Consider the following 23,899-nt stretch of genomic DNA (forward strand, 5'->3'; position numbering starts at 1 on the left):
CTTGTTTCATCTGTGATGAGAGTCACGGCTTAAAACATTTCTAAGCTGTTATTGTTAATACTTAGCGATCAGTTGACTTTACATATATGTCTCTTTTAATCAACCAACCTTTTATACTCTAATTGGGTTTCCATTGATTATATTGATTCTCTCTTATCTTATTATTTTTTTAATAAATTTATTTATTTATTTTTGGCTGCATTGGGTCTTCGTTGCTGTGCATGGGCTTTCTTTAGTTGCGGCGAGCGGGGACTACTCTTCGTTGTGGTGCGTGGGATTCTCATTGCGGTGGCTTCTCTTGTTGCGGAGCATGGACTCCAGGCGCACAGGCTTCAGTAGTTGTGGCACACGGGCTCAGTAGTTGTGGCTCGCGGGCTCTAGAGCGCAGGCTCAGTAGTTGTGGAGCACAGGTTTAGTTGCTCCGCAGCATGTGGTATCTTCCCGGACCAGGGCTCGAACCCGTGTTCCCTGCATTGGCAGGCGGATTCTTAACCACTGCGCCACCAGGGAAGCCCCCACTCTCATCTTATTTTTATTCTTGTTTTTTATTTTTTTACATCGGTCCAAAAAACACGAACCCTGTTAACCATTACAGTAATAACATGCACTATGGTTTTGTTCCTAATTAGAAATTATTTTAAAGGTAAGATGTTTTATCTTTCTTTATATGATCAGCCAGCTAGCTAAATCCTTGTTTCTTAGTAAACATGTTTTCACAACTATTTCTCCTCCCTCACTTGAAACCTGAGGTCATTATACATCACTGCCCTTTTCCCTGCTTTTGTCTTCTGACTTTTGTTTCATTCCCTTATGTTCATGGGAAGGCTGTAGTCCCCGACTCTGTTTTAGCCATCCTACTCCTCAATTAAAATTATTACTCTCAGGACTTCCCTGGTGGTCCAGTGGGTAAGAATCCACACTCCCAATGCAGGGGGCCCAGGTTCAATCCCTGGTCAGGGAGCTAGATCCCACATGCATGCTGTAACTAAGAAGCCTGCATGCCCCAACAAAGAGCCTCAGGTCGCAACTAAGACACAGCGCAGCCAAAATAAATTAATTAATTAAAAATATATATTTTAATATTACTCTTAATTTCAACATCTATATGGATGACAAAGTCACCTTGATATATAATCTGTACCATTTTTCAAAGAGAAGTAGGGAAAATGGATTAATAGAAGAACCAAGAGACTGGTGATTAGTGCTCTTTGAACTCTCTTAAGAACCAGCCCCCGCCCCCATGACCATGTTTCTTGTATTTTCCATGTGTAACACCACTTCTATATTATGCCCAAACAAAACTGGCATTAAAAAAAAAAAAAAAAAAAACTTTTAAGAGTGATGTCAGCAAAAGCGGTAGAGTATGAACCTGAAGGAGCCAACTCTAACACTGAAAATCCTGGCGAAAACTGTCAGAATCACCCTTATCAAAACTCTGGAAGATAGTTAAAGGTTTTCAACAACTAAGCAAATGCTTAACCATGAAAAAGGTCACTGAAACAGGCTTGGGAGAAGGCTCTGGCTTTTTTTTTTTTTCTTTGCCACGTGGCTTTCAGGATTTTATTTCCCCGACCAGAGATCGAACCCACGCCCTTGGCAGTGAAAGCGTGGAGTCCTAACCACTGGACCACCAGAGCATTCCCAGGCTCTGACATTTTAACTTAGTCTTACCCTGTTTTAATGAACCCTTCCCAGGGTAGCAGCGATCTTGAAGATGGCAGCCTGTTCCCAGTATGGCCACATCTAGTCCAGGAACAGAGAAGACCTTGATCAGAAGGAAGTCTATTTTGACTTGCCTAGGGGTGCCTGAAAGATACAATGGCCTGCCTTTGTTTTATCTAACCCAGAGCACTCTCAGAATGGAAAAATGGCTATGGCTACCTGGAGGATGTTCCTGGAAAACACTGAAAACCAAGTGAACAAGCCACTGCTGCCTGGGGCAAAAAATAGCAGTTGAGACAAACAGTAAGCATGATAAAAGATGGGGAGGAAAAGCTGGGGAGTGAGAAACTTTGGAGAAAAGCCTTTGAAAAAAGTCCCACATATACTGGGAACCTAGGAAGCCATGTGCATGGCCAGGGTAGGATGCAAGCTCAGAAAAGATCTGGGAAGTCTGGCTTGTCTTTAGACTCTGCATAAGCAGAAAGTGATGGTTAGGGCAGAGTTGCAAATGGCTTGGCTAAGAGTTGAAGGGATGCCCTATATACAGCCAACTTGCAAAGAACTAAGGACTGTTTTTTCTTTCTTTCTTTTTTCTTTTTGTTTTAACATAGTATTCAAAATATCCAATTTTCAATGCAAAATTATAAAGCATGCAAAGACACAAGAACGTATGGTCCATTACCAGGACAGAAAGAGACAAACAGTAAATAGGGAAAAACTCACACTCCTCCTGTGTTTCTCCTTTAACTCTTACACTGCTATCACACTCACAACACTTCTGACACCAGATGTGCGGGGTTTTTCCCTCTGGCAAGAAATTGTGTGACATCAGATGGGAGTCCTACAGTTTAACTCAATTCTGACACTATCTGACTGGAGTTAGTGTCAGATCTCACAGGTGAAGAGCTCAGTTCCACGAGACTTGCCACAGTTCAGATGCCAATCACAAGTAGTAAGACCCAAGGTTACCCACAGCTTCTGACTTTTCTATAAATCGGAGGTTCCCATGACCCCCACCTGGGATTTGATTCTTTGCTAGAAGAGCTCACCCAACTCAGGAAAACACTTTCTTACATTTACTAGTTTATTAAAGGATTTGTTAAAGGATATAGATGAAGAGCCAGATGAAGAAATATATAAAACAAGATCTGGGAGGGTCCCAAGCACAGGAGCTTCTGCTCCTGTGAAGTTGGGGTGCATTGCCCTCCTGGTACTTGGATATGTTCATCAACCTGGAAGCTCTCTGAACACCATACTATTGGGATTTTATGGAGGCCTCCTCATACAGGCATATCAATTATTAACTCCTTTTCTAGCCCCTTTTCAAGCTTCTAATTATGGCTTGGTTTTTCTGGTGACCAGCCTCCATCCAAAAGCCCACCCAGAGTCACCTCATTAGAAAAAAAGATGTTCTTAGGGCTCATATCACTTAGGAACTTGCAAGGGTCTTAGGAGCCCTGTGCCAGGAATGGGAAGAAGATCAAATATATATTACTAAGTATAAATCACAGTACCACAAACAGAAAGTGTCCTTGAGAAAACACAGACATTGGTCTTACTAGATAGACAAAGATTTTAAAGAAACTGTCCATCAACAGATGAATGGATAAAGATGTGAGATCTTTTATATATATATATATATATATATATGTATATATATATGTATGTATATACTTTATACCTTAAGGAACTAGGAAAAGAAGATCAAACTAAACCCAAAGTTAGCAGAGGGAAGAAAAAATACAAGTTAAGAGTGGAGATAAATGATATAGAGAATAGAGCAATAGAGAAAATCAATGAAACCAAAAGTTGGTTATTTGAAAGGTTAATAAAATTGATAAACTGTTAGCTAGATTGACTAAGGAAAAAAGAGAGAAGACAATAAAGTCAGAAATGAAAATGGGGACCTTATTATTGATCTTATTTTTAAAAAAGGATTATAAGAGAATACTATGAACAGTTATATGCTGACAAATTATATAACCTAGATGAAATGGGAAAATTACTAGAAACACACAAACTCCCAAAACTGACTCAAAAAGAAATAGAAAATCTGAGTTGAGTGTTTTTATCATGAAAGAGTGTTGGATTTTGTCAAAGACTTTGTCTACATCAATTGAGATGATCATGCAGTTGGTTTTTTTCCCCCTCATTCTATTAATATGGTATATAGCAAATAAAGAGACTGAATTGGCAATCAAAAACCTACCAACAAAGAAAAGTTCAGGACTGCATGGCTTCCCTGCTGAATTCTACCAAATATTTATAGAGGAATTAACACCAATTCTTCTCAAACTCTTCCCAAAATATAGAAAAGGAGGAAATACTTTCTATTTCACCCTGAGGCCAACATTATCCTGACGCTAAAGCCAGACAAAAACATCACAGGAAAACTACAGGGAAATTCCCTAGTGGTCTAGTGGTTAGGATTCAGTGCTTTCACTGCAGGGGCCGGGGTTTGACCCCTGGTTGGGGAACTAAGATCCCGCATGCCGTGTGGTACGGCCAAAAGAAAAGAAAACTACAGACCAATATCCATTATGAATATAAATACAAAAATCCTCAACAAAATACTAGCAGCATGCTGGAATGATTAGACATCACGACCAAGTGGGATTTATCTCAGGAATGCAAGGGTGGTGTATATACAAAAAATATACAAAAAAAAAAAATCAATGTAATACACCACATTAATAGGATGAAGGGAAAAAAAGCCCAAATACATGATCATCTCAATTCACACAGAAAAAGCATTTGAGAAAATCTAACACTCTGTCATGATAAAAACACTCAACAGACTAGCAATAGAAGAGAACTTCCTTAATATTACAAAGAGTAGCCCCTGCTCGCCGAAACCAGAGGAAGCCCAAGCACAGCAACGAAGACCCAATGCAGCCAAAAATTAATTAATTAATTAATTTTTAAAAAATTAAAATGGGCAAATGACTTGAATAGACATTTATCCAAAGAAGATATACAAATGGCTAATAAGCATATGAAAAGATGTTCAACATTATTAGTCATCAAGGAAATGCAAATCAAACCACAACGAGATACCACTTCACACCCACTAGGATGGCCATAATTTTTAAATAAGAAAAAAAATAACAAGTGCTGGCAAGGATGTGGAATCTTCAAACATTGCTGGTGGGAATGTAAAATGGTTCAGTCACTGTGGAAAACATTTCAGTGGTTCCTCAATAAGTTAAACATAGGGAATTCCCTGGCAGTCCCGTGGTTAAGACTCCGAGCTTCCACTGCAGGGGGACATGGGTTCGATTCCTGGTGGGGGAACTAAGATCCCGCATGCGCACGGCGAGTGGTGTGTCCAAAAAAACCCAACAACATAGAATTACCCTATGAGCCAGCAATTCTACTCCTAGGTATATACCCCAAGTAATTGAAAACAGGTGTTCAAACAAAAACTTGTACACAAATATTCATAGCTGCTTTACTCACAATATCCAAAAGGTGGAAACAACCGAAATGTCCATCAGCAGATGAATGGATAAATAAAATATGGTATATTCGTACGACGAAATATTATTCACTCATAAGGGATGATGTACATCCTACAATGTGGATGAATCTTGAAAACATGCTATATGAAAGAAGCCAGACATAAAAGACCTCCTATTGTGTGGTTCTGTTTACATCAAATACCTAGAATAGGTAAATTCATAGAGACAGAAAACAGATTAATGGTCACCAGGGGCTGGTGGGAGGGGCAACTGGGGAGTGATCACTTAATGTATAGGAGGTTACCCTGTTGCAGGGGGTGGGGTGAAAAGGCTCTGGAACTAGTTAGTGGTGCTGGTTGCACAACATTGTGAATGTACTTAATGCTACTGAACTACACACTTAAAAATGGTCAATATGATAAATTTTATGTTGTGTATTTTACCATACCATTAAAAAAAGCAATGAAATGAGAATTCTTAAGTAGGTACTATAAATATTTTGATAGTCTTCGATGGAGACATCTCTAAGGGATTTCTATGAAGTGACATTAAATATCATAGAAACTCAAGATAGGCTTAAATAGTTTTGGGGTTTCATATCTATAAATCTATATAGATATATAGATATGCAACTTGATTTTATCATTTGATAATATGCCTCATGGAACTTTTGCCCACTAGTAGGTATAGAATAGTTTCTTTCCTTTAACTGCTGATTAGTAGTCTACAGACCTTTATTATCCAATATGGTAGTCACTAGCTGTAAGTGGCTATTGAGCAACCAGAAATATGGCTAGTGCCACGTGTTTAAATGATAATATTTGGGGTACACTGGGTTAAATGAAATATATTATTAAACTTAATTTCACTTTTAAAAAAATAAATTTATTTATCTTTTGGCTGCGTTGGGTCTTCGTTGCTGTGCGTGGCCTTTCTCTAGTTGCGGTGAGCGGGGGCTGCTCTTCATTGTGGTACCTGGGCTTCCCACTGCGGTGGCTTCTCTTGTCGCGGAGCACGGGCTCTAGGTGCGCGGGCATCAGTAGTTGCGGCACACGGGCTCAGTAGTTGTGGCACACAGGCTCTAGAGTGCAGGCTCAGTATGGCTCACGGGCTTAGTTGCTCCGAGGCATGTGGGATCTTCCCGGACGAGGGATGGAACCCTTGTCCCCTGCATTGGCAGGCGGATTCTTAACCTCTGTGCCACCAGGGAAGTCCCTAATTTCACTTTTTTAAAAAAAACTCCTTAAAATGTGACTACGAACATTTTAAATTACACATGTGGCTGACGTTATATTTTTATTGGACGGGTTTGCTATGGACTGCTCATTCAGGAACCATGAGAGTAGATTAGGGCCCAGAAGAAAATCAGGAATCCCAGAAAGTGTGGATCTGTACTTTATGCAATGTATGTTTACCCAGGCCCTCTGTCCTGATGTTCCAATTTTACAATTTTTACCAGATTTCTCCATTCCCCTCATTGGACCTGTGTATATTTCTTTTTTTTCCTTTTGGCCGCGCCACACAGCACGTTCCCTGACCGGGGATCGAAATTGTGCCCCCTCCAGTGGAAGTGCAGAGTCCTAACCACTGGACTGCCAGGGAATTCCCTGGACCTGTGTATATTTCATAGTCTATTTTAGCCATTCTCCCATTTAAAGTTGTTTCTAATTTTTCAATATTATAAGCAATGCTACAGTGAATATACTCTAATCAGAATAACTTAGAGCTATGCTGTCCAATACAGTAACCACATGTGGACATTTTAATTCAAATTAGTTAAAATTAAATAAAATAAAAAACCTAGTTCCTCAGGCATACAAGCCACATTTCAAGTGCTCAGTAGCTATATGTGAGTAGAAGCTACTCTGTTAGCACAGAACCTTATCATCACTGCAGAAAGTTCTACTGGACCGTGCCAGCTGAGAGATTTAAGAACATGGATTCTGCCACTTACTAGTTTGTGCAGTCTTGAACGAGTCAGCCTTTCTTTGCCTCAGTCAACTCACCTATAAAGTGGAAATGCTTATAGTACCTACATCAAGTGGCCGTTTCAACAATTAAATGAGTTAACTGGTGTAAATCTTTAGAAGTGATGTCTGGCACATAATCATTTCTGTTGAACTGTTAACAATTACTAGTATTATCATTTGTAAACTCTCTTGAGACTTGAGTCTACTGTCAGACGTTGATTGTCATTCTTCACATAAGAGAAACTCTGAGCCTGGCGGTAGCCCCTTCCTTTGGCATCCTTCACTTTGTTCAGCTCCATGTTGAGACATTTTTCTAATAAAGTTGTAAATTGTTTCCTTCAAACGCGTATCAAGGTGAATTACACATTAAGTCCTCCTTTCCTCCCTTGATTTTCTCTACCCGTCTCTGTCTCTGAGTCTCTCCTATCTGAATTGGCCCAGTCCTCATGTCACTTTGCTCATTGCCACTCAACCCACAGGCTTCAATCGCTCTGTACTTTCTGCAGGGAAGCCCACTCTGAACTTCCCCCTCCTGTTTACCTGTACCCCCCACCCCCCAACTATGTTATTTTTTCCCACGCTTCTCTTCTGGAAAATTGTCATTAATTGCTTAACTGTTTTTCTTAATAAATTTATTTATTTTAGGCTGCGTTGGGTCTTCGTTGCTGCGCGTGGGCTTTCTCTGTTTGCGGTGAGCCGGGGCTACTCTTTGTTGCAGTGCGCAGGCTTCTCATTGCGGTGCCAGTAGTTGCAGCACACGGGCTTAGTAGTTGTGGCATGCAGGCTCAGTAGTTGTGGCACGCAGGCTCTAGAGTGCAGGCTCCGTACTTGTGGATCACGGGCTTAGTTGCCCCGAGGCATGTGGGATCTTCCCAGACCAGGGCTCGAACCCATGTCCCCTGCATTGGTAGGTGGATTCTTAACCACTGTGCCACCAGGGAAGTCCCGCTTAATGGTTTTATATCAACATCCTGAAAGCTACCGAGGCAGGAACAGTTTGGACTAACATATCATTTCTCCTTCCCTGATTTCCAGAATAGATACCCATATATTTGGTTATCTAGGTGGATATTTGCTGAACGAATGCAACTGTGAACTGTTTCAGGAGAAAGGAGCTATACACAGCTAAGGGTTGAGTGTGTGAACAAATGGCTTTATTGCCCAGATGAACATTCAAACATTATAAAACAAAAACAAAACAAAACAAACAAAAAATAATAAAAAAGTTGTAAGGGCTTCCCTGGTGGCTCAGTGGTTAAGAATCCGCCTGCCCATGCAGGGGACATGGGTTCGATCCCTGGTCTGGGAAGATCCCACATGCTGAGGAGCAACTAAGACCATGTGCCACAACTACTGAGCCTGCGCTCTAGAGCCTGTGAGCCACAACTACTGAGCCTGCGTGCCACAACTACTGAAGCCCGTACACCTAGAGCCCGTGCTCCACAACAAGAGAAGCCACTGCAGTGAGAAGCCTGCGCACCGCGACAAAGACCCAACACAGCCAAAAATAAATTTAATTAATTAATTAATTAAAAAATTGAAACATTGTAGATCAACTCTACTTCAGTTTAAAAAAAAAAGAAAAAATCAAATATATTCTTCCTTGAAAACTTTTGGGTTGTAAGGTCTTATGTTGGGGTGCTAATTATCCATTAGGATAAAGTTGGCTTTGATAACTTTGATTTCATGAGAGTCCAAAGCAAGACTCAAAGACCTGAACTAATAAATAGAAGCTGGAGCTGGAATTTACACCTGGTCCGTGTGTCTCCCAACAGGACTTCTGCTCTGTGTGTCTCCAAACAGCACTTCTGCTCTGTGTGTCTCCAAACAGCACTTCCTGGTGACTGCGTCTCAGGCCAGGCAGCATGGACAAGTCTATTGGTGGTGTTATCTGTGCACGCACTCGGATAGTGAAAGGTAGGTACACTTTTTCTTTTTCTTTCCTTTCCTCTTCTTCGTGTGTGTGTGTGGCCAAATATGGTAGGTACTACTTTGGAATATGCTTTGTGACTAATCCACTTTTTGTGTGTTTATATCATTTCTTCTTTGTTCATACTGATTATGAGTGAAATCCATAAGAGATAAAGGACCTAGTTTATGTTGGCTCAGAGGAGTTCAGAGCAAGGATTGACTAAGATTCTAGGTACTCCTCCATTCCGTTGTGAGTGTAGAAGAGTGCCAAGGGATGGAGTGGATTGTGGTGGGATTCAGCTGGTGCTAGATGAGCCCTTGTTGGTTAAGTTTGCAGTGGTCCCTTGTCACCCTCCATGATCCATCCAGTTTTTGCAGGGGCCAGACTGGTTACTAAATAGGCCCATGATGGAGACCACTAGCCCTGTATCCTCTGCAACTCTGAGGGTGGCACTGTTCCCAGCCACCCCCCCCCCAAGAGTTGCTCTCTTGGCCAGAGAGGACAGTTTCGGGGGCTTCCACACAGCTTTTTCTGCTACAATAGCTCTTACTCTACAAGTCCAGGAACCAATGTGAGGGCTCTTGCAACCACTAAGTATGACCATTTGGATATTACATTTGGAAACCAGGGAAGTGACCACTGTAGCCTGAATGCACTCGCTGAGGGACTGGGGTCAGGACCCAATATATTGCTTGACCCCATATATTCTTACTCCCTTAGCCAAAAAGGATCCCTGTGGGTGTTTGAAGTCCCCGTCTGTCTGAATTAACTTGGTCTCTGTATCCAATAGCCTGGAAATACCTGAGTATTGCTCTTTGTAACCCAGTGTATGGCTCCCTGAGTAAATTAAATGGCCAGAGGTCTCTTTGGGAAGGATTTGGAGAATCACTGCTGTGTACATTTGCTGTGGATCTGGCTTCTCTTTTACTGAATGGGTGTTTTGGATCTGAGAACTGGCTCAGGTGGGGAAACTGGGAAGGAGATTGTGACTTTCCACTGGGTCACCTGACTTCAGTCTTCTGCAATCCAGATTTTATATATATATATATATACACACACACATATATGTATTTGATTACATATATTATGCCTTTGTTGACTGCCCATCTATCTAGTCCCATGTCCTATCAGCCATCTCCATGGATCCCTGCAAGTCAGGTGCCCCTATCTGTCATTCTGACCCTGCTTCCCCCTACAGCAATCATGCCCACATTGCCTCTAATGGGTAAGTGCTGCCACCCAGCCTCTGTCACTCCAGGATCCCATTACTAGAGAGCCCAGTTCCGTAGCAGCGTCCCCTATTGTCGGCCCTGGCCTACGGATCCCACCGGGTGTCACCGAGTTTCTCAGCAAAGCTGGTGGCGCCCCCACCTCTCATGGCCTTGGTAAACACAGTGTCCTCCGGGTCTTCTTATGGAATATATTCTGCTAGGAGCATCCATTCTAACAGGTTCACTTCCCTGAGCCTGTTGATCTCTTCCTTCATCTACCGCGGAAGTCATATTACCTTGACTTCACTTAGTGTGTCTCACTTCTCTTGGCAAGTACTCTCCATATGGTGTGTCAGAAGCAGGTCCGCTCAGGCCCTTGACAAAGCGTTAGACCCATATTACGGGAGAGTGAGCCCATATCTGCAAACCCTTCCCTATTCCCACTCCCACCCCTTGATCTAGCCCATTTGGGATCCATTTTGAGGCTTATTTAAAGTTCCTGCTAGTATATATTAGCATGGTCCCGCAAGCTCATTCCATTCCTCCCTTAGCAAGCCTACAACACTTCCCCAGGTAGGCCATACTGAGGCCTAATGTTATTTTATTTTAAAAATTTATTTATTTATTTAGGCTGTGCCGCATGGCATGTAGGATCTTAGTTCCCCAACCAGGGATCAAACCCGCTCCCCCTGCATTGGAAGCTTAGAGTCTTAACTACTGGACCACCAGGGAAGTCCCTAAGGCCTAATTTTAGTGAATGGTCTAGCGGCCAGAGGGGGCTATGGGGCAGATCCTGGAAAATGCATTGTCTGGTAGGGTACCTGCCTCATTTGAAGCTTCTGCATAGTCTTCAGATTGGGGGGTGGGAGTTGGCCACTTCTACAGGCCCCAAAGGTTCAGAGGAGTCTGAAGTTCTACCACTGTTTGGTTCTCATCCCTAGTCTCATCCCTAGTCTTGGAGTCCCACCTCTTCCTAATCAGAGCCCAGACTATGGTGTTGGGGATTAACCATGGCTGAGTTGACCATTTCTAAAGATCAGCTCATTTTAAGTGAACCTGAGCCTGGTCCTCAGAACAAATGCTCTGCTGTCTGACTGCAGGTGGTGGTTACAACAGACTCCTAAGCAGGCCCACTGGCTTTGCTGTATGTTGATGACGGATTGACCAGAGGCAGCCATTTTCCCTCTTTCAAGCATCAGTGGCCACCTAATTTCAGTTTAGAAAATTACTATTTCCCCCACGTCCTCAATCACCAGAGAGATTGAATAAGCCGATGCATCCCCATCTACCTCTCTCTCACCCAGCTCCCCCAAGGTGAGGGTCATCACACAGCTGCCAGCACCCCAGCTACCACTTGAAATCCTATCCTTAGACTCTGCTTCTTAGGACCATTCCTGGTACTGACTCTCTAAGCTGGACCACCGAGAAGCAGGGCTTGAGACAGAATTCAGATGCATAGGATACATCGAGGGAGTGTTAAAGGGAATGAAGGGAGGCAGAGGGCAGGGAAGAGTTAGGCAAGGATGTAGTCTCAGTAGGAGATGAGCTTCCTTCTGTTTCCATTGGCTCTGGAATGTAAACCGCATCGCAAGGCTGGTCACTAATTGAGGCAAAGTCTTTCTGAACCCCTTCGTTGGTGAGCCATTGGTGTAGACTGAAAGGGGGGAGGGTAGGTGGGCTTAACCTCCCCAGAAGGCAGCTCCCCATCAGCCAAGAACAGCTGTCAGAAGGGGGCAGCTGTGGGTTATTAGCGACTAACATATATAACAGCTGGGAGGGGAATTCGTGAATCAGCCAGCAAAGCAGATCTAGATGGGGCATTAACAGAGCCCACCACAGGCTCCCTCAGTATCTGGAGGTCCTTGAAAAATCTAATTTATTCCTCTTTGACACCTTTTGCTCTTTGATTATGTGATCACCCGGATTGGGAGGTGGCGCACTTGGTGTCAGTTTACCTCTCGCCTAAAGACAGTTTTGGTCAAGGCAACTGGCTAAGTAATTTGTGTAGGTCCCACAGCTTGTAAGAACAGAGGCAGAGTGAAATCTTCTCCTAACAGCATTCACTTTGGATTAAGCTCTGGTCTGGAGGAAAACAAATTTCTGGGGCAAAAGCCAAAGACCCAGCTGTTTGAAGGCAGGGACTTCCTAATGTCCTTTGTTAACTACTCTATTTATGTCATGAGTTTGCACTAAAGTGGCACCAAAATTCTTTAGAGGAAAAGGGCCTCTATGTTTGCTTTCAAGGCACGGAGGAAGGAGCAGAGGACTGTGTAACAACCCCTCCCCTCCAAAAAAATTCTGTTCTGGAGAGAATGCCAAGGGATTTTTTTTTTTTTAAATCTCTTTTCCTACTCTACTGTATTAAGACGTTGACTGCAGGGGCAGTTTGTCAATAGGATGTGAAATGGAAACTGACATTAGAAGCCAAACTTCTCATGTGACTTCCAAAGGAAGCATTTTGAAATAACCACTATTCAGGTGACTATTAGGCATTTGACTCTTTAATTCCTTCTTATTCTGTATTTAATCACCTGAAAGTCATTTGGTAAAGGCAAGCAAATTACTGGATCCATTCCTATGGCTATTCTGTTCTTCCAAGTCTCTTATTAGTGTTGCCAGGACGGTGCAGGTGAGATTTCATAACCATTCTTCATCAGGAAGTAAATTGTGGTGTTAATCCCAAAAGTGGGTACTGAATTTTGGAGGTTTGGAATTCACCTTTTCCTTTTTTGTTTTCTCAGACAACTTCAGTGTTCTGCTCCAAACACACAACTGCTATTTTTATCACTTCAGTGATTTCTTTCCATAATAGTGAAATTAGCACTACTTTAAAAGACATAGGCGGAGCAATAAGATTCTCATGGCGGCTTCATGGAAGAAGAGACACAGGCAGGATTTCTATAAGCAGAAGTAGGAGTGGGGTGTTTGTAGGAAAAAGGAGGTTATGGCTGGGACACAAAAGAGGAGAGGGAACTGTAGGCTTTCAATGCCAGGTAAAGGAGTTGAGACTTTTCCGTGGGCCAAGAAAGTAGCTAAAGGCTCTTAGGAGGGGACCAACATCTGATCTGTGTCTTTGAAAGATCATCCTGGCCATAGTGTGGAAGTTGAAAGAGAGTGGAGTGACTGTTAGGAGACTGTGGGCAGGCGAGGGACGAGATTAGGAAGGTTGCCCCGGGAGGGTGGGGATTACAGCCCGTGGGTAGGTCGGGTGGGTGTGACCTGGTGTAAGGGGTTAGGTCAGGAAAGGAGAAAAGAGACAGAGGGAGGACTCAGGTTAGTGCGGGAGAATGCCACGTCCCTAATCAAAGCAGGGAACCCCACAGAGAGGAGCAGGGTCGTGGTGGAGGGGAGATGCCACGATCAATCAATTCGTTCTCTGCTCGACCTCGCGGTGGAGACATCCAATAAGCGGCTGGAAGTATGGATCTGGCCCTCCGGAGCAAGAGCTGGTCTAGCTGCCCTCCAAGAATGCGCAACGCTCGGATCTGAGATGAGATCGTGACGGGATAGGTGGAGGTCTGCCTTTTCTGGAGCCGGGTTTAAAATTCTCTGCTTCCAGTAACAGTTGGCGAAGTCTGATGGCGCGCTGGAGCACCGCTGGGTCCGGCGTTCTTCAATGCCGGGTCTCTAGGCCGAGGGGCATCTCCTGGAGCCGTGTCCATTAGGGGGAAACCAGGTGTCCCGCGTGCGCCGTGCACACGCCGCGGGGCTGTCTCGGCCCTCCCTTCGCGGCAGCCGAGGGCCGCGCGATCGGCTCCGGCCGGCCGCTGGGGAGAGACCTCACCCGCCCGCGCCGTACGGCTCGGCTCCACCAATCAGCGCGCTCCTTCCGCGGCCGACCGGCGCTCCAGTGACGCGCGGGCCAGCCTGCGCCCGCGGCGCTTTGGCGATGGCCCCTCCCGCGCTAGCCCGGCCAGTTAGCTACGCGCTGCGCCTCCTGTGCGACGGCCCCTGGGCGGCGGCGCGTGCGGGCGCGGCCTTGGCGCGCCCCCTGGCGGCCCGGCGGGGCGCTGCGGGCGCGGCGCTGACCCGGAGGCGGCGGCGGCGGTGCCCGGATGGAGGCACGTCATTGTCCCCCGCCGGGCGGCTGGGCTGTGTGCGGCGGCGGCGGCGGCGGCGGCGGCCGAGGGGGATGGAGCGAGCGCCGAGCCGGGTCAGGTAAGCTCCCGCCTCCTTCCTGCCCGCCGCTGGCCGGCGTGGGGCCCGCGGAGCGCCCCGCTCGCCTCGGCCGCAGCTGGCCTGGCCGCCCTCCTGCCGGCGCGGCCCGCCGGGGGCTGGCGCGGCCCCTCGCCCGCCGCCCCCTCCGCAGCGGCGGGCCGCCCGGGACCCCGCCGCGCCGGTGGCAGTGCCGCCACCGCCGGCCGGGCCAGGCCGCTGGGGAGGGGGCGGTGGCCGCGACGGCCGCGGCGGCCGGGCTCCCAGAGCCCCGGGCTGCGCGGGGAGGCCGGACCCCCCTGGTTGCCATGGACACTGCCCTCCCACCCCCACCCGGCCCAGCCCGCCCCCCTCGGCCCGGGGGCTGGGCCCGGCTGGCGGCTCCGGGGCAGCCAGGCCCGCATGGGTCTGCCCGGGGTGGGCGTGTGCCGGCCGCCGACCGCTGAGCCGCCCGGAGTCCCCGGGCCGCCCGCCGCCCCCCGCGTGGCTGCCACCTCCCGCCCCCGAGTGCTCCTCGGAGCCCCGGGCTCGCCTCCCCACCCCCACTGCGCCCCCCAAAGAGACAAACTTTCCCACCCGGGCGTCCCGCCGGCCCGCCCGCCGCGCCGGTCCGTCCTCGCGGGGCCGTCCACCTAGCTAGTCCACCGGGTGTCCGAGTTCCCCACGCCTGCCGCCGGGCGGAGCGGGCACCCTCGGGAGGAGAGGAGGGGCCGGCCGGCCCGGCGTCGCGTCCCCCAAAGCGCGTGTGCCCTGGTCCTGTTCTTTATCTTCGGGGCAGGAAGACCCAACATACCTGGGGCGGGGGCGGTGGGGGGGGGAGAGGGCGGTCAGTTTCAGATGTTTGAGAAGAAGATTTGATGGGACAGAAGTTTTACCATCTAGGACTTTAACCTCGCTATAATGAATGCAATTGAGATTACTTTTGTGGAATAGTTCTTTTATATTACGGGAGGCCTTAGGGCTTACTTGTTAATGGGAAAACACGTTGGTTATTTAAAGTAAATACACTCAAATAACAGTAAAACTGGTTGAAAAACTAGTTAGCCAATAAAACAGCAGTATTTTAGGTTCTCGTACGTTTTAGTGGAGTCTCAAATTTTAACTTGTGCATTTGAAACATAATTCTCCTCTTCTGACTGTATTATTCATTCAAAGTGCATCGGTATTGTGAATAATCGGTTTCACTTATTTGTATTTAGGGTCAGTTTCACTTTCTTTTCTGTATCACTGTATCAAGTCTACAGAGTTTTTTTTGTAAAAGTTTAAAGCGAATTGATTTGTTTACTTACAAATAAGCAAAATCCAGGTTGTCTTTTTAAAGCTTGTGAGTTTTCAAATGGAAATGCAACAAGAATGTGGATTACATTGTTTATTAAGAAGCACAGGTATAACAGTTTGTTTTTGCATGTATTGATATTTTTACCACAATGTATGTGGAGTGCCATAATGTTCAAATAGCCATATGCTTATTCTTTTAAAAATGAAAAAGAATAATGTATTCTAGCATTTGGTCACCACAAGGGAGAAATACCATATAAGGGACAGCATTTTAAGACTTTCAAGTAAAACATTGTACTTAAAGCAGGTACACTTAATGGAAACAATTGAGAAGTCACTTTGTCTCATTCCTCCACACACATCCAACCTTGATTTTTGTACTCAGTTTTTTTCAAACATGCTTTTGTAACTTTTTGTTTGTCTATCATCAGGAGGTGTTGAGAGAAATTTAAACTTTTCATTGAAGTAGTTGCTTAAAAGTCCTGAGATTTATTTCAGTAATGTTTAGAAGCTTTACTGAGACTAAAGAACATGTGACATCTGAATCCTGAGCCCTACGCAACATTGTTTGGCTTCCAGAAAGGTTTTCTCCATAGCAGATGGAGTTTAGTTTAATACCTGATGGTTTCAGGGTAAGAAGTCATTGGCTGAATATACATCTGAAGGAGAATGGATGTTTTTGGTTTTCCCAAATTATAATGCTATATGGTTATCAATGACTGCGTTGTACGTTTTCCTTGTTTTTTTTTTTTTCTTAATTTAAGAGTTGTGTGACCACCACCCCCCCGCCCCGCGCCGCGACCCCCCCAAAGGCAACTGGAACAAGTAAAATGGTTTTATTTGGTCATTTGTTAATGATTGTCCTGAAGGGATGTTTATCCCAGAAAATCAAGGTTTTTGCTATTTAAATTGCTGTAAATAAGGCTGGCTTAACCTTCACTGTTTGGCTTTCTTTTTCCTTTTCCTCCTTCTCTACTTCTTTTTCCCTTGTTGTCTTACTCTTGCCTCCACACTGTTTTGTAATTTCTTTTGACTGTCAGATGAGGAAAGTATAAACTTTATTTGGATAATATGGCTCAGGCTTTCTTCCTGAATAAAGGTCCTGTGTTTTACCTAGATTGACTTAAAATTTCAGTTCAGTTTTTCTTTTCGTTAAGATCTAATTAACATCTTCTTCTCTATTTCTACATAAGATTCCAAAAATATTTAAGTTTGTACTTTTTTGGGGGGTGATAATCTTAATTTAAATCTTTAATTTAAAATCACAACAAAATTGAGGCTTTTAAAAAAACCTTATTGTGAGTAGACAGTGCATCATAACATTTGTTGAAGTGTCACATACACGGGTAATTATTTTACTGTGTTGAATATTTTTTAAAACAAGTTTGAAAGGTTATTCCTACTTCAGAATTTTTAAGGATTAAATGAGATACTTTATATAAAACAGTCAGCGAAAATTGGTGCTAGGAGCAAACACTGGTTATGTCTTGTCTTCACAACTCATTCATTTGTTCAACACGTGTGTGGAGAGCTTTCCTTGTGCCAGGTCAAGGCATGTAAACAAGAACATGATGGAGAGCCACAGGCAGGACGGCTGTGGAGTCCATGCCCGAGCGCTACGGTGGAAATCAGCCTGAGGGTGCCCAGGGCGCCGCCAGAGCTTCCAGGAGGGGTTCTCAGACTGTCTTGGGGGAGGGGACTATCAAGGAAAGTGTCCCAGAGAAAATGAATTCTAAACGGAGAAGGGGGGTGGGTGTTCACTGGCTGGAGGTGGAAGGGTGGAGGAGATTTGGGGAAAGAACAGCATGTGCAGAGCCCGGAGAGAGAAGGCGGGACAGGACCACGGGGCGCGGAGAGGCTCCTAGGGCGGACGGGCAGTGTCCAGAGTCCAGGTGTCGGGATGCTGGGCCGGAGGCAGTCGGGGCACGCCTGGAAGATCATCTGCAGAGCAGTGGCCTGCCAGATTTGGTTGCTGCTGGGCGATATGGGAAACATTCCTGAAGTGCTGTGTTGTGGAGTTTGGTAGAGCCCGAAGGGACCCCAGCCGGGAATTTTGGGCTTGGGACCTTTTCCCAGTTGTGACTAGTTTGGGTAATAGTTGCTCCATTTCGTAGACCCAGTGGATTCTGTCCAGTCTCTTGTAGGTCATTATGAAAATTAAGTAAGTTAGTGTGTGTTCAGTGAGTAACGCAATGACTAGCACATAGAAAGTGCTCAGTTAGTGGTGGCCCTAAGATTTTAATAGGATTCAGAGAGAAAATTATAATTAAGTACTTTTATAACATGTATTTGTGTTCCAGTTTGATGTCAGCAATGCCTTATGGACTTCATTTTAAAAAATCATATGTGCGAAATAAATGAGCCTCTTCAAAATGTGTTTCAAAAGGGAGACTTCCTATATTTTAAAAAAAAGTAATATATTTCAAACAGTGTCATTTTGGACTTTAAGCTTCAAATTAAAGCTAGATTTTCTTTTCATGTAGTTGAGACTTTTCCTTGAGGAATTATATATGAATTGAAAATTGAGCCAAATGTGTTAGTGCATTTCACATTCTAGGTTTAAGCAAGGGAGAGAAAAAATATAGGTTCTTGGTGAATGTATAGAGTTGGAAATTGAGGTACCTGATTATAAAACGAAATATCAGATTTTCAGAGGGCATGAAATAGAATGACAAGATCTAATCAAATACTTCATTGAAGATTTTATAATTAAAAATTGTTGGCATGTTCAGATTAGCACAACAGTAAATATCCCAAGGAAATTATTACAAAGTTAAAAAATAGTGTTGCTTTTGTATTGGGGTGATTTGTTGGAAAATTAGCCTAGCCGTTTTTGTTTTCAAAGATCTAATGGTAGAATAAGTAGATTACTTTTCTTACCTTATGAAACAAATGTATGCTTTTCTCATCTTTTACAGAGGTGAACAATGACCATAGTTGACAAAGCTTCTGAATCTTCAGACCCATCAACCTATCAGAACCAGCCTGGCAGTTCTGAGGCAGTCTCACCTGGAGACATGGATGCAGGTGCTGCCAGCTGGGGTGCTGTGTCTTCGTTAAATGATGTTTCAAATCACACGCTTTCTTTAGGACCAGTACCTGGTGCTGTAGTTTATTCAAGTTCATCTGTACCTGAAAAATCAAAACTATCACCACAAAAGGATCAAGGTACTACTTTCTAAAAGAATCACTACAAGAAACTCCTGTATAAATGCTGTCAGTGGGGTGGTAGTTTCAGAGAGGGGCTTATTTTGCAAGATACACTGCCACCTGAATGGCCAGCAGAGTAGCATTATTTGACAGGCTTCATTTTCCTCTGCTGCTTGTTCATGATTAACATATGTATCATAACAAGGTAAGATTATTTTTAGTTACTATGAATTTATTTGTAGTTGAATTCCTAATTTTTTGAAGGATAAACTTTGTCTTGGTGAGAATTGAGATGGGCAAGCATTTCATTAACTTGTCAATTAACTATAGTGCCCTAAGTAAATGTCTACCTTTTAAAATTTTAAAGATTTTTTTTTAAGATGTTTTTAAAAATGGTTGCCTTTTGACAAATGAGCTCCACCCAACTTTGTTTTTTGTTTTTTGTTTGTTTAGTTTTTGCCAGTTAAAATCGTCTGTAGAAATAAAGCTCTTTGAAAGCGAGCAGATCGTGTAAATGTTACATTATGTATAAAGCCAGGTTAATGTGGTTATATTTGTTAAAACCCATCCTGATAAGTAAGACATTGACACTTTAGTTGGTACTCCTGAGACTTTCGGATTTGGAAGCTTTGAAACCTTAAGAGATTAGTTCCTACCAGAACATTGTTTGGTTTAGAATAATTTGGCTCTCACGTTGTTTTGAGTCTTCCTAGTGCGTGTGATATTGTGATGTGGTGGTGGGTGGTATGATTTGCTGAAGGTGTTTTGGGTGAGGGGACATTTACATCACAAATCAAACAACTGAATGTTATACAGAGAGGTTTAAAGACCTTTATAAGCAGGGCATTCCCACAGGACATCCTCTCACAGACTCCAGCCTCCTGTCACCTTGCTGGGGCTCCTCTCTCTTCCTCAAGATTTAGTTTGTATCACCCCACCTGGCCCTTTTGGGGGCCTTGTCACGCTCTTTGAACATCCATTTCTCCTTTCCTGATTTTGCTCTCCCTTCTTCACGAAGCTGAAGCCTGCCTTTTTGCGTGCTTACACACTCAGTATTGCTATTAAAAGAGAGAACCATCTATTGGGCATCTCAGTCTTTGGTAGTACTGAGGAACTGGCGAACTTTTGAAAAACCAGTCTTGCTATGGATGATTTTTGACCTTTCCTAAATAAATAGTTTTTGAGCCTCACCTGAGTATCATTAGCAATCTGTTTCTAAGTTTTAAAAATAGATAAGAAATTTTTAGACCATGTAGACTATACTTATGAGTATGTATAGTGATGCCTAACAGCCTGTTTCCCTGCTGGTAAATTTGGGATGACATCACTACCAACCTTTGGAACTGAGAGTATCTGACAGCTAGTGAGGACTGAGTAGGTGAGGTGATGGTGAGGATGCCGTGCTGGTGGGGGTACAGAATACGAGCATCCGTAGCAAATATTACAGGGGATCGACGTTCCTGCACTTTTATTGTGTTGTAGTTTATTTATTTTTAAAACTATTTTAATGAAAAATTTTAAGTAGGTGCAGAAGAGAGAATAATTGTAATGAAGTCTCAGCCCCTCAGCCAGCTTTGATGTTTATCAGCTCCTGGCCAATTACACCTGCACCCAGTTACTCCTCTCCCCACTCCCCATCATTTTAAAGCAAATCCAGGACTTTATACTTCATCTATAAATAGTTCAGTGTGTATATTTAAAGAATTCATGTCTGAAAATTAAAAGCTTTTTATATTAAAAATCCAGTCAATGTGCAGATTTCCCAGGTTGTTGTATAATTTTTTTTAACAGTTGGCTGTTGAAATCAACCTCCAAACAAGGTATATGCTTTGCATTTGGTGAATGTCTTTTAAGTTTGTTTTAATCTGTTAAATGCTGCCCCCCCCCCTTTTTTTGTCCTTGCAATTTGTTTATCAAAGAAACCAAATCATATAGAGTTTCCCACATTCTGGGCTGTTTCTTTTAAAATGTCCCTTTCTCCCCTGTATTTCTGGTTAGCTGGACATAAGAATCTTGATCAGATTCAGGTTTGATGTGTTGCTATTTATTCAGCTTCGGAAGTATGCAAAGCTTTCTTTTTAAATATTTGTTTTATTTTTCTAGCCCTAGGTGATGGCATTGCTCCTCCACAAAAAGTTCTTTTCCCATCTGAGAAGATTTGTCTTAAGTGGCAGCAAACTCATAGAGTAGGAGCTGGGCTCCAGAATTTGGGCAATACCTGTTTTGCCAACGCAGCGCTGCAGTGTTTAACTTACACGCCACCTCTCGCCAACTACATGCTATCGCACGAACACTCCAAGACGTGTAAGTGTTCTGTATTATGTTATGTGTGTAGTGTTATGGTATGCTAACCTACTTTCATTGTTTTTCTCTGAAATGAAAGTGAAGATTTAAGCCAAGAATTTGATTATCACTAAGGAGTTGGTTTCTTCTTTTAGAAATCATGGAGGAAGACTCTTAAAGATTTACATTCAGATTGCATAAAAAACATTGTGCACGTAATTTGACCTGTAGAATTATTTAAAAAGAAACATATTGTATCAGCATTTGGCATTTCTGAAGCCCCTGCTGGCTTTCTACACTTGCTAAAAAATGTGACATAAATGTCTACTGCCAACAGCTTAGGACAAGCAGGGCTAAGAATCCCACTTCTCCTGGCATCCATCCCGTGTTGAACGCTTGATTCATTTACAGGCTTTAAGCATTAGCGGAGAGGAGCCTCTTGTCACTGCTCCTCACCTCCTGGAAATTCATGCAGGACTTTCCCTTTAGTGTGTGAGAGCTCGGTTTTCAACTCAGAGGGCAGGAAGTTAGTTAACACATGTTATGTCTTTAATTAGGTGAGAGCCAACTCAGTGGTCAACTAGTGAAGTTCAGAATTTAGAACATATCCGTTTTTTGAGGTTTTGACCTTCTGCATATAGTATTGTACATACTGTTCCCCCTTTATAAATGAAATCTCCTTGTTCTTTGATCTACATTAATGTGTGTGTGTGTATGTTAGGGTGCTAGTCCTTCATTATTAGGGTGAAAAAAAAGCCCCTTGGTTTCTTTTTGAATAGCTCTTTACTTTTTTGGTTTTTTTTGCGGCTTGTGGGATCTTAGTTCCCCCACCGGGGATTGATTGATTGATTGATTGATTGATTGATTTGGCTGTGCCGGGTCTTCGTTGCAGCATGCGGGATCTTTGATCTTCATTGCGGCGTGCGGGTTCTTTAGTTGTGGCACGTGGGATCTTTAGTTGCAGCATGCGAACTCTTAGTTGCAGCATGCATGTGGGATCTAGTTCCCTGACCTGGGATCAAACCCGGGCCCCCTGCATTGGGAGCGTGGAGCTTAGCCACTGGACCACTAGGGAAGTCCCCCAACCGGGGATTGAACCTGGGCCCTCGGCAGTGAAGGTGCTGAGTCCTAACCACTGGACCACCAGGGAATTCCTGAATAGTTTTTTACTTAATGGAGAATTTAGACTCACTCTTTTAAAACTTTTTTCCCCCAAAGAGCAAAATAATGGTTTTAAAGGATTTGGAAAGTACAGAAAATTTTAAGGTAACCAAAAGAAAATCACCTAGAATCTCACCATCAAGAGGTGTTTGTTATGCCAGTGTTTCAAATTACAGAAGGAAGATTCTGTTTGCCCTCATTGTCTTCTTTTTTAAGTCCATAATTCATTCCCCACAGACAGCTTTCCTATCACTTTTGCACTTAATGAAAGTAGGATGTGGATGAAAACCCAGCACTGGCACCTGGACAGAGAGAGGGAGGATGGAGACAAAAATGCAGATGCTCGGGGTGTCTAGAATTACGTGCCTATCTTTTATAGGCCATTGGTAGTTTTCTCTTTCTCTCTGTTTTCTCAGCTTTATTGAGGTGTTGTTGATAAACAATAAATTGCACGTTTAAAATACACAATTTGATGCATTTTGACATTTGTGTATACCCATGAAACGATCACCACAGTCTACATCATAGACATATTCATCACCCCCCTAAAGAGTCTCAGTGCTCCTTTGAAATCAGTCCCTCCCACCCTTTCCTGTCCCTCATCCCTTCCACCCCAGGCAACCACTGATACGCTTTCTGTTTACTACAGATTAGTTTGTATTTTCTAGAATGTCTTATATGTGGAATTACACAGTATATATTTTTTATTGCCTGACTTCTTTCACTCAGCACAGTTATTTCAGCATTATTCCATGTTGTTGCCTGTATCAATAGCTAATTTTTATTGCTGAGTAGTATTCCATTGTATGGATAGATGTACCACAGTTTGGTTCTCCATTCACCTATTGATGGACATTTGGGTGGTTTCCCATTTTGGGCCATCACAAATTAAGCTACTATGAGGACTTCCCTGGTGGCACAGTGGTTAAGAATCCACCTGCCAATGCAGGGGGACACCGGTTCAATCCCTGGTCTGGGAAGATCCCACATGCCACGGAACAGCTAAGCCTGTGCGTCACAACTACTGAGTCTGCGCTCTAGCGTCCATGAGCCACAACTACTGAGCCCACGTGCTGCAACTGCCGAAGCCCGCATGCCTAGATAGAGCCCGTGCTCCGCAACAAGAGAAGCCACCACAATGAGAAGCCCGTGCACCGCAATGACGAGTAGCCCCCGCTCGCCACAACTAGAGAAAGCCTGCACGCAGCAACGAAGACCCAACGCAGCCAAAAAAACAAAACAAAACAAAACAACAAATTAAGCTACCTTGAAGTCTTTGTAAGGACATGTTTTCATTTCTTGTGGGTAAATATCTAGGAGAGGAATGGCTTGGTCCTATAGTATGTGTGCGCTTAACTTTAAGTTACTTCCAAACTGTCTCCCAAAGGGATTGTGATATTTTACATTCCCACCAGCAGTGAATGAAACTTCCATTTGCTCCCTATCTCCTCTAATACTTGGCGTGGTCAGTCTTTCCAATTTTAGACACTCTAATAGGTGTGTAGTATAATAGTGTCTTACTGTGGTTTTAATTTGCATTTCCATAATGAATAATGATGTTGAACATCTCTCCATATGGTTCTTTGCCATCTGTGTATTTGCTTTGCTCAAGTGCCTGCTCATATCTTTTGCCTGATTTAAAATTGGGTAGTTTTC

General features: G+C 43.8%; 1 protein-coding gene across 4 annotated transcripts in view; it reads left to right on the forward strand.

The window, feature by feature from the left end:
* Positions 1 to 10,287: 10,287 nt before the first annotated feature.
* Positions 10,288 to 23,899, forward strand: part of USP42 (ubiquitin specific peptidase 42) — a 45,970-nt gene continuing 32,358 nt past the window's right edge. For 3 of the 4 annotated variants that reach the window (XR_014235639.1, XR_014235640.1, XM_082359986.1), the window contains exons 1-3: positions 10,288 to 14,374; positions 18,568 to 18,817; positions 20,903 to 21,103. Coding sequence is in view for 2 of the 4 variants with exons in the window: in XM_082359986.1 (XP_082216112.1) it covers positions 18,577 to 18,817; positions 20,903 to 21,103 (442 nt within the window). In the remaining 2 variants the exon portion in view is untranslated. The remainder of the gene's footprint in view (positions 14,375 to 18,567; positions 18,818 to 20,902; positions 21,104 to 23,899) is intronic. The other variant, XM_082359987.1, reaches the window with a different exon arrangement.

Source organism: Balaenoptera borealis (assembly GCF_965194805.1).
Source record: "Balaenoptera borealis genome assembly, chromosome: 16".
Classification (NCBI taxonomy): domain Eukaryota; kingdom Metazoa; phylum Chordata; class Mammalia; order Artiodactyla; family Balaenopteridae; genus Balaenoptera; species Balaenoptera borealis.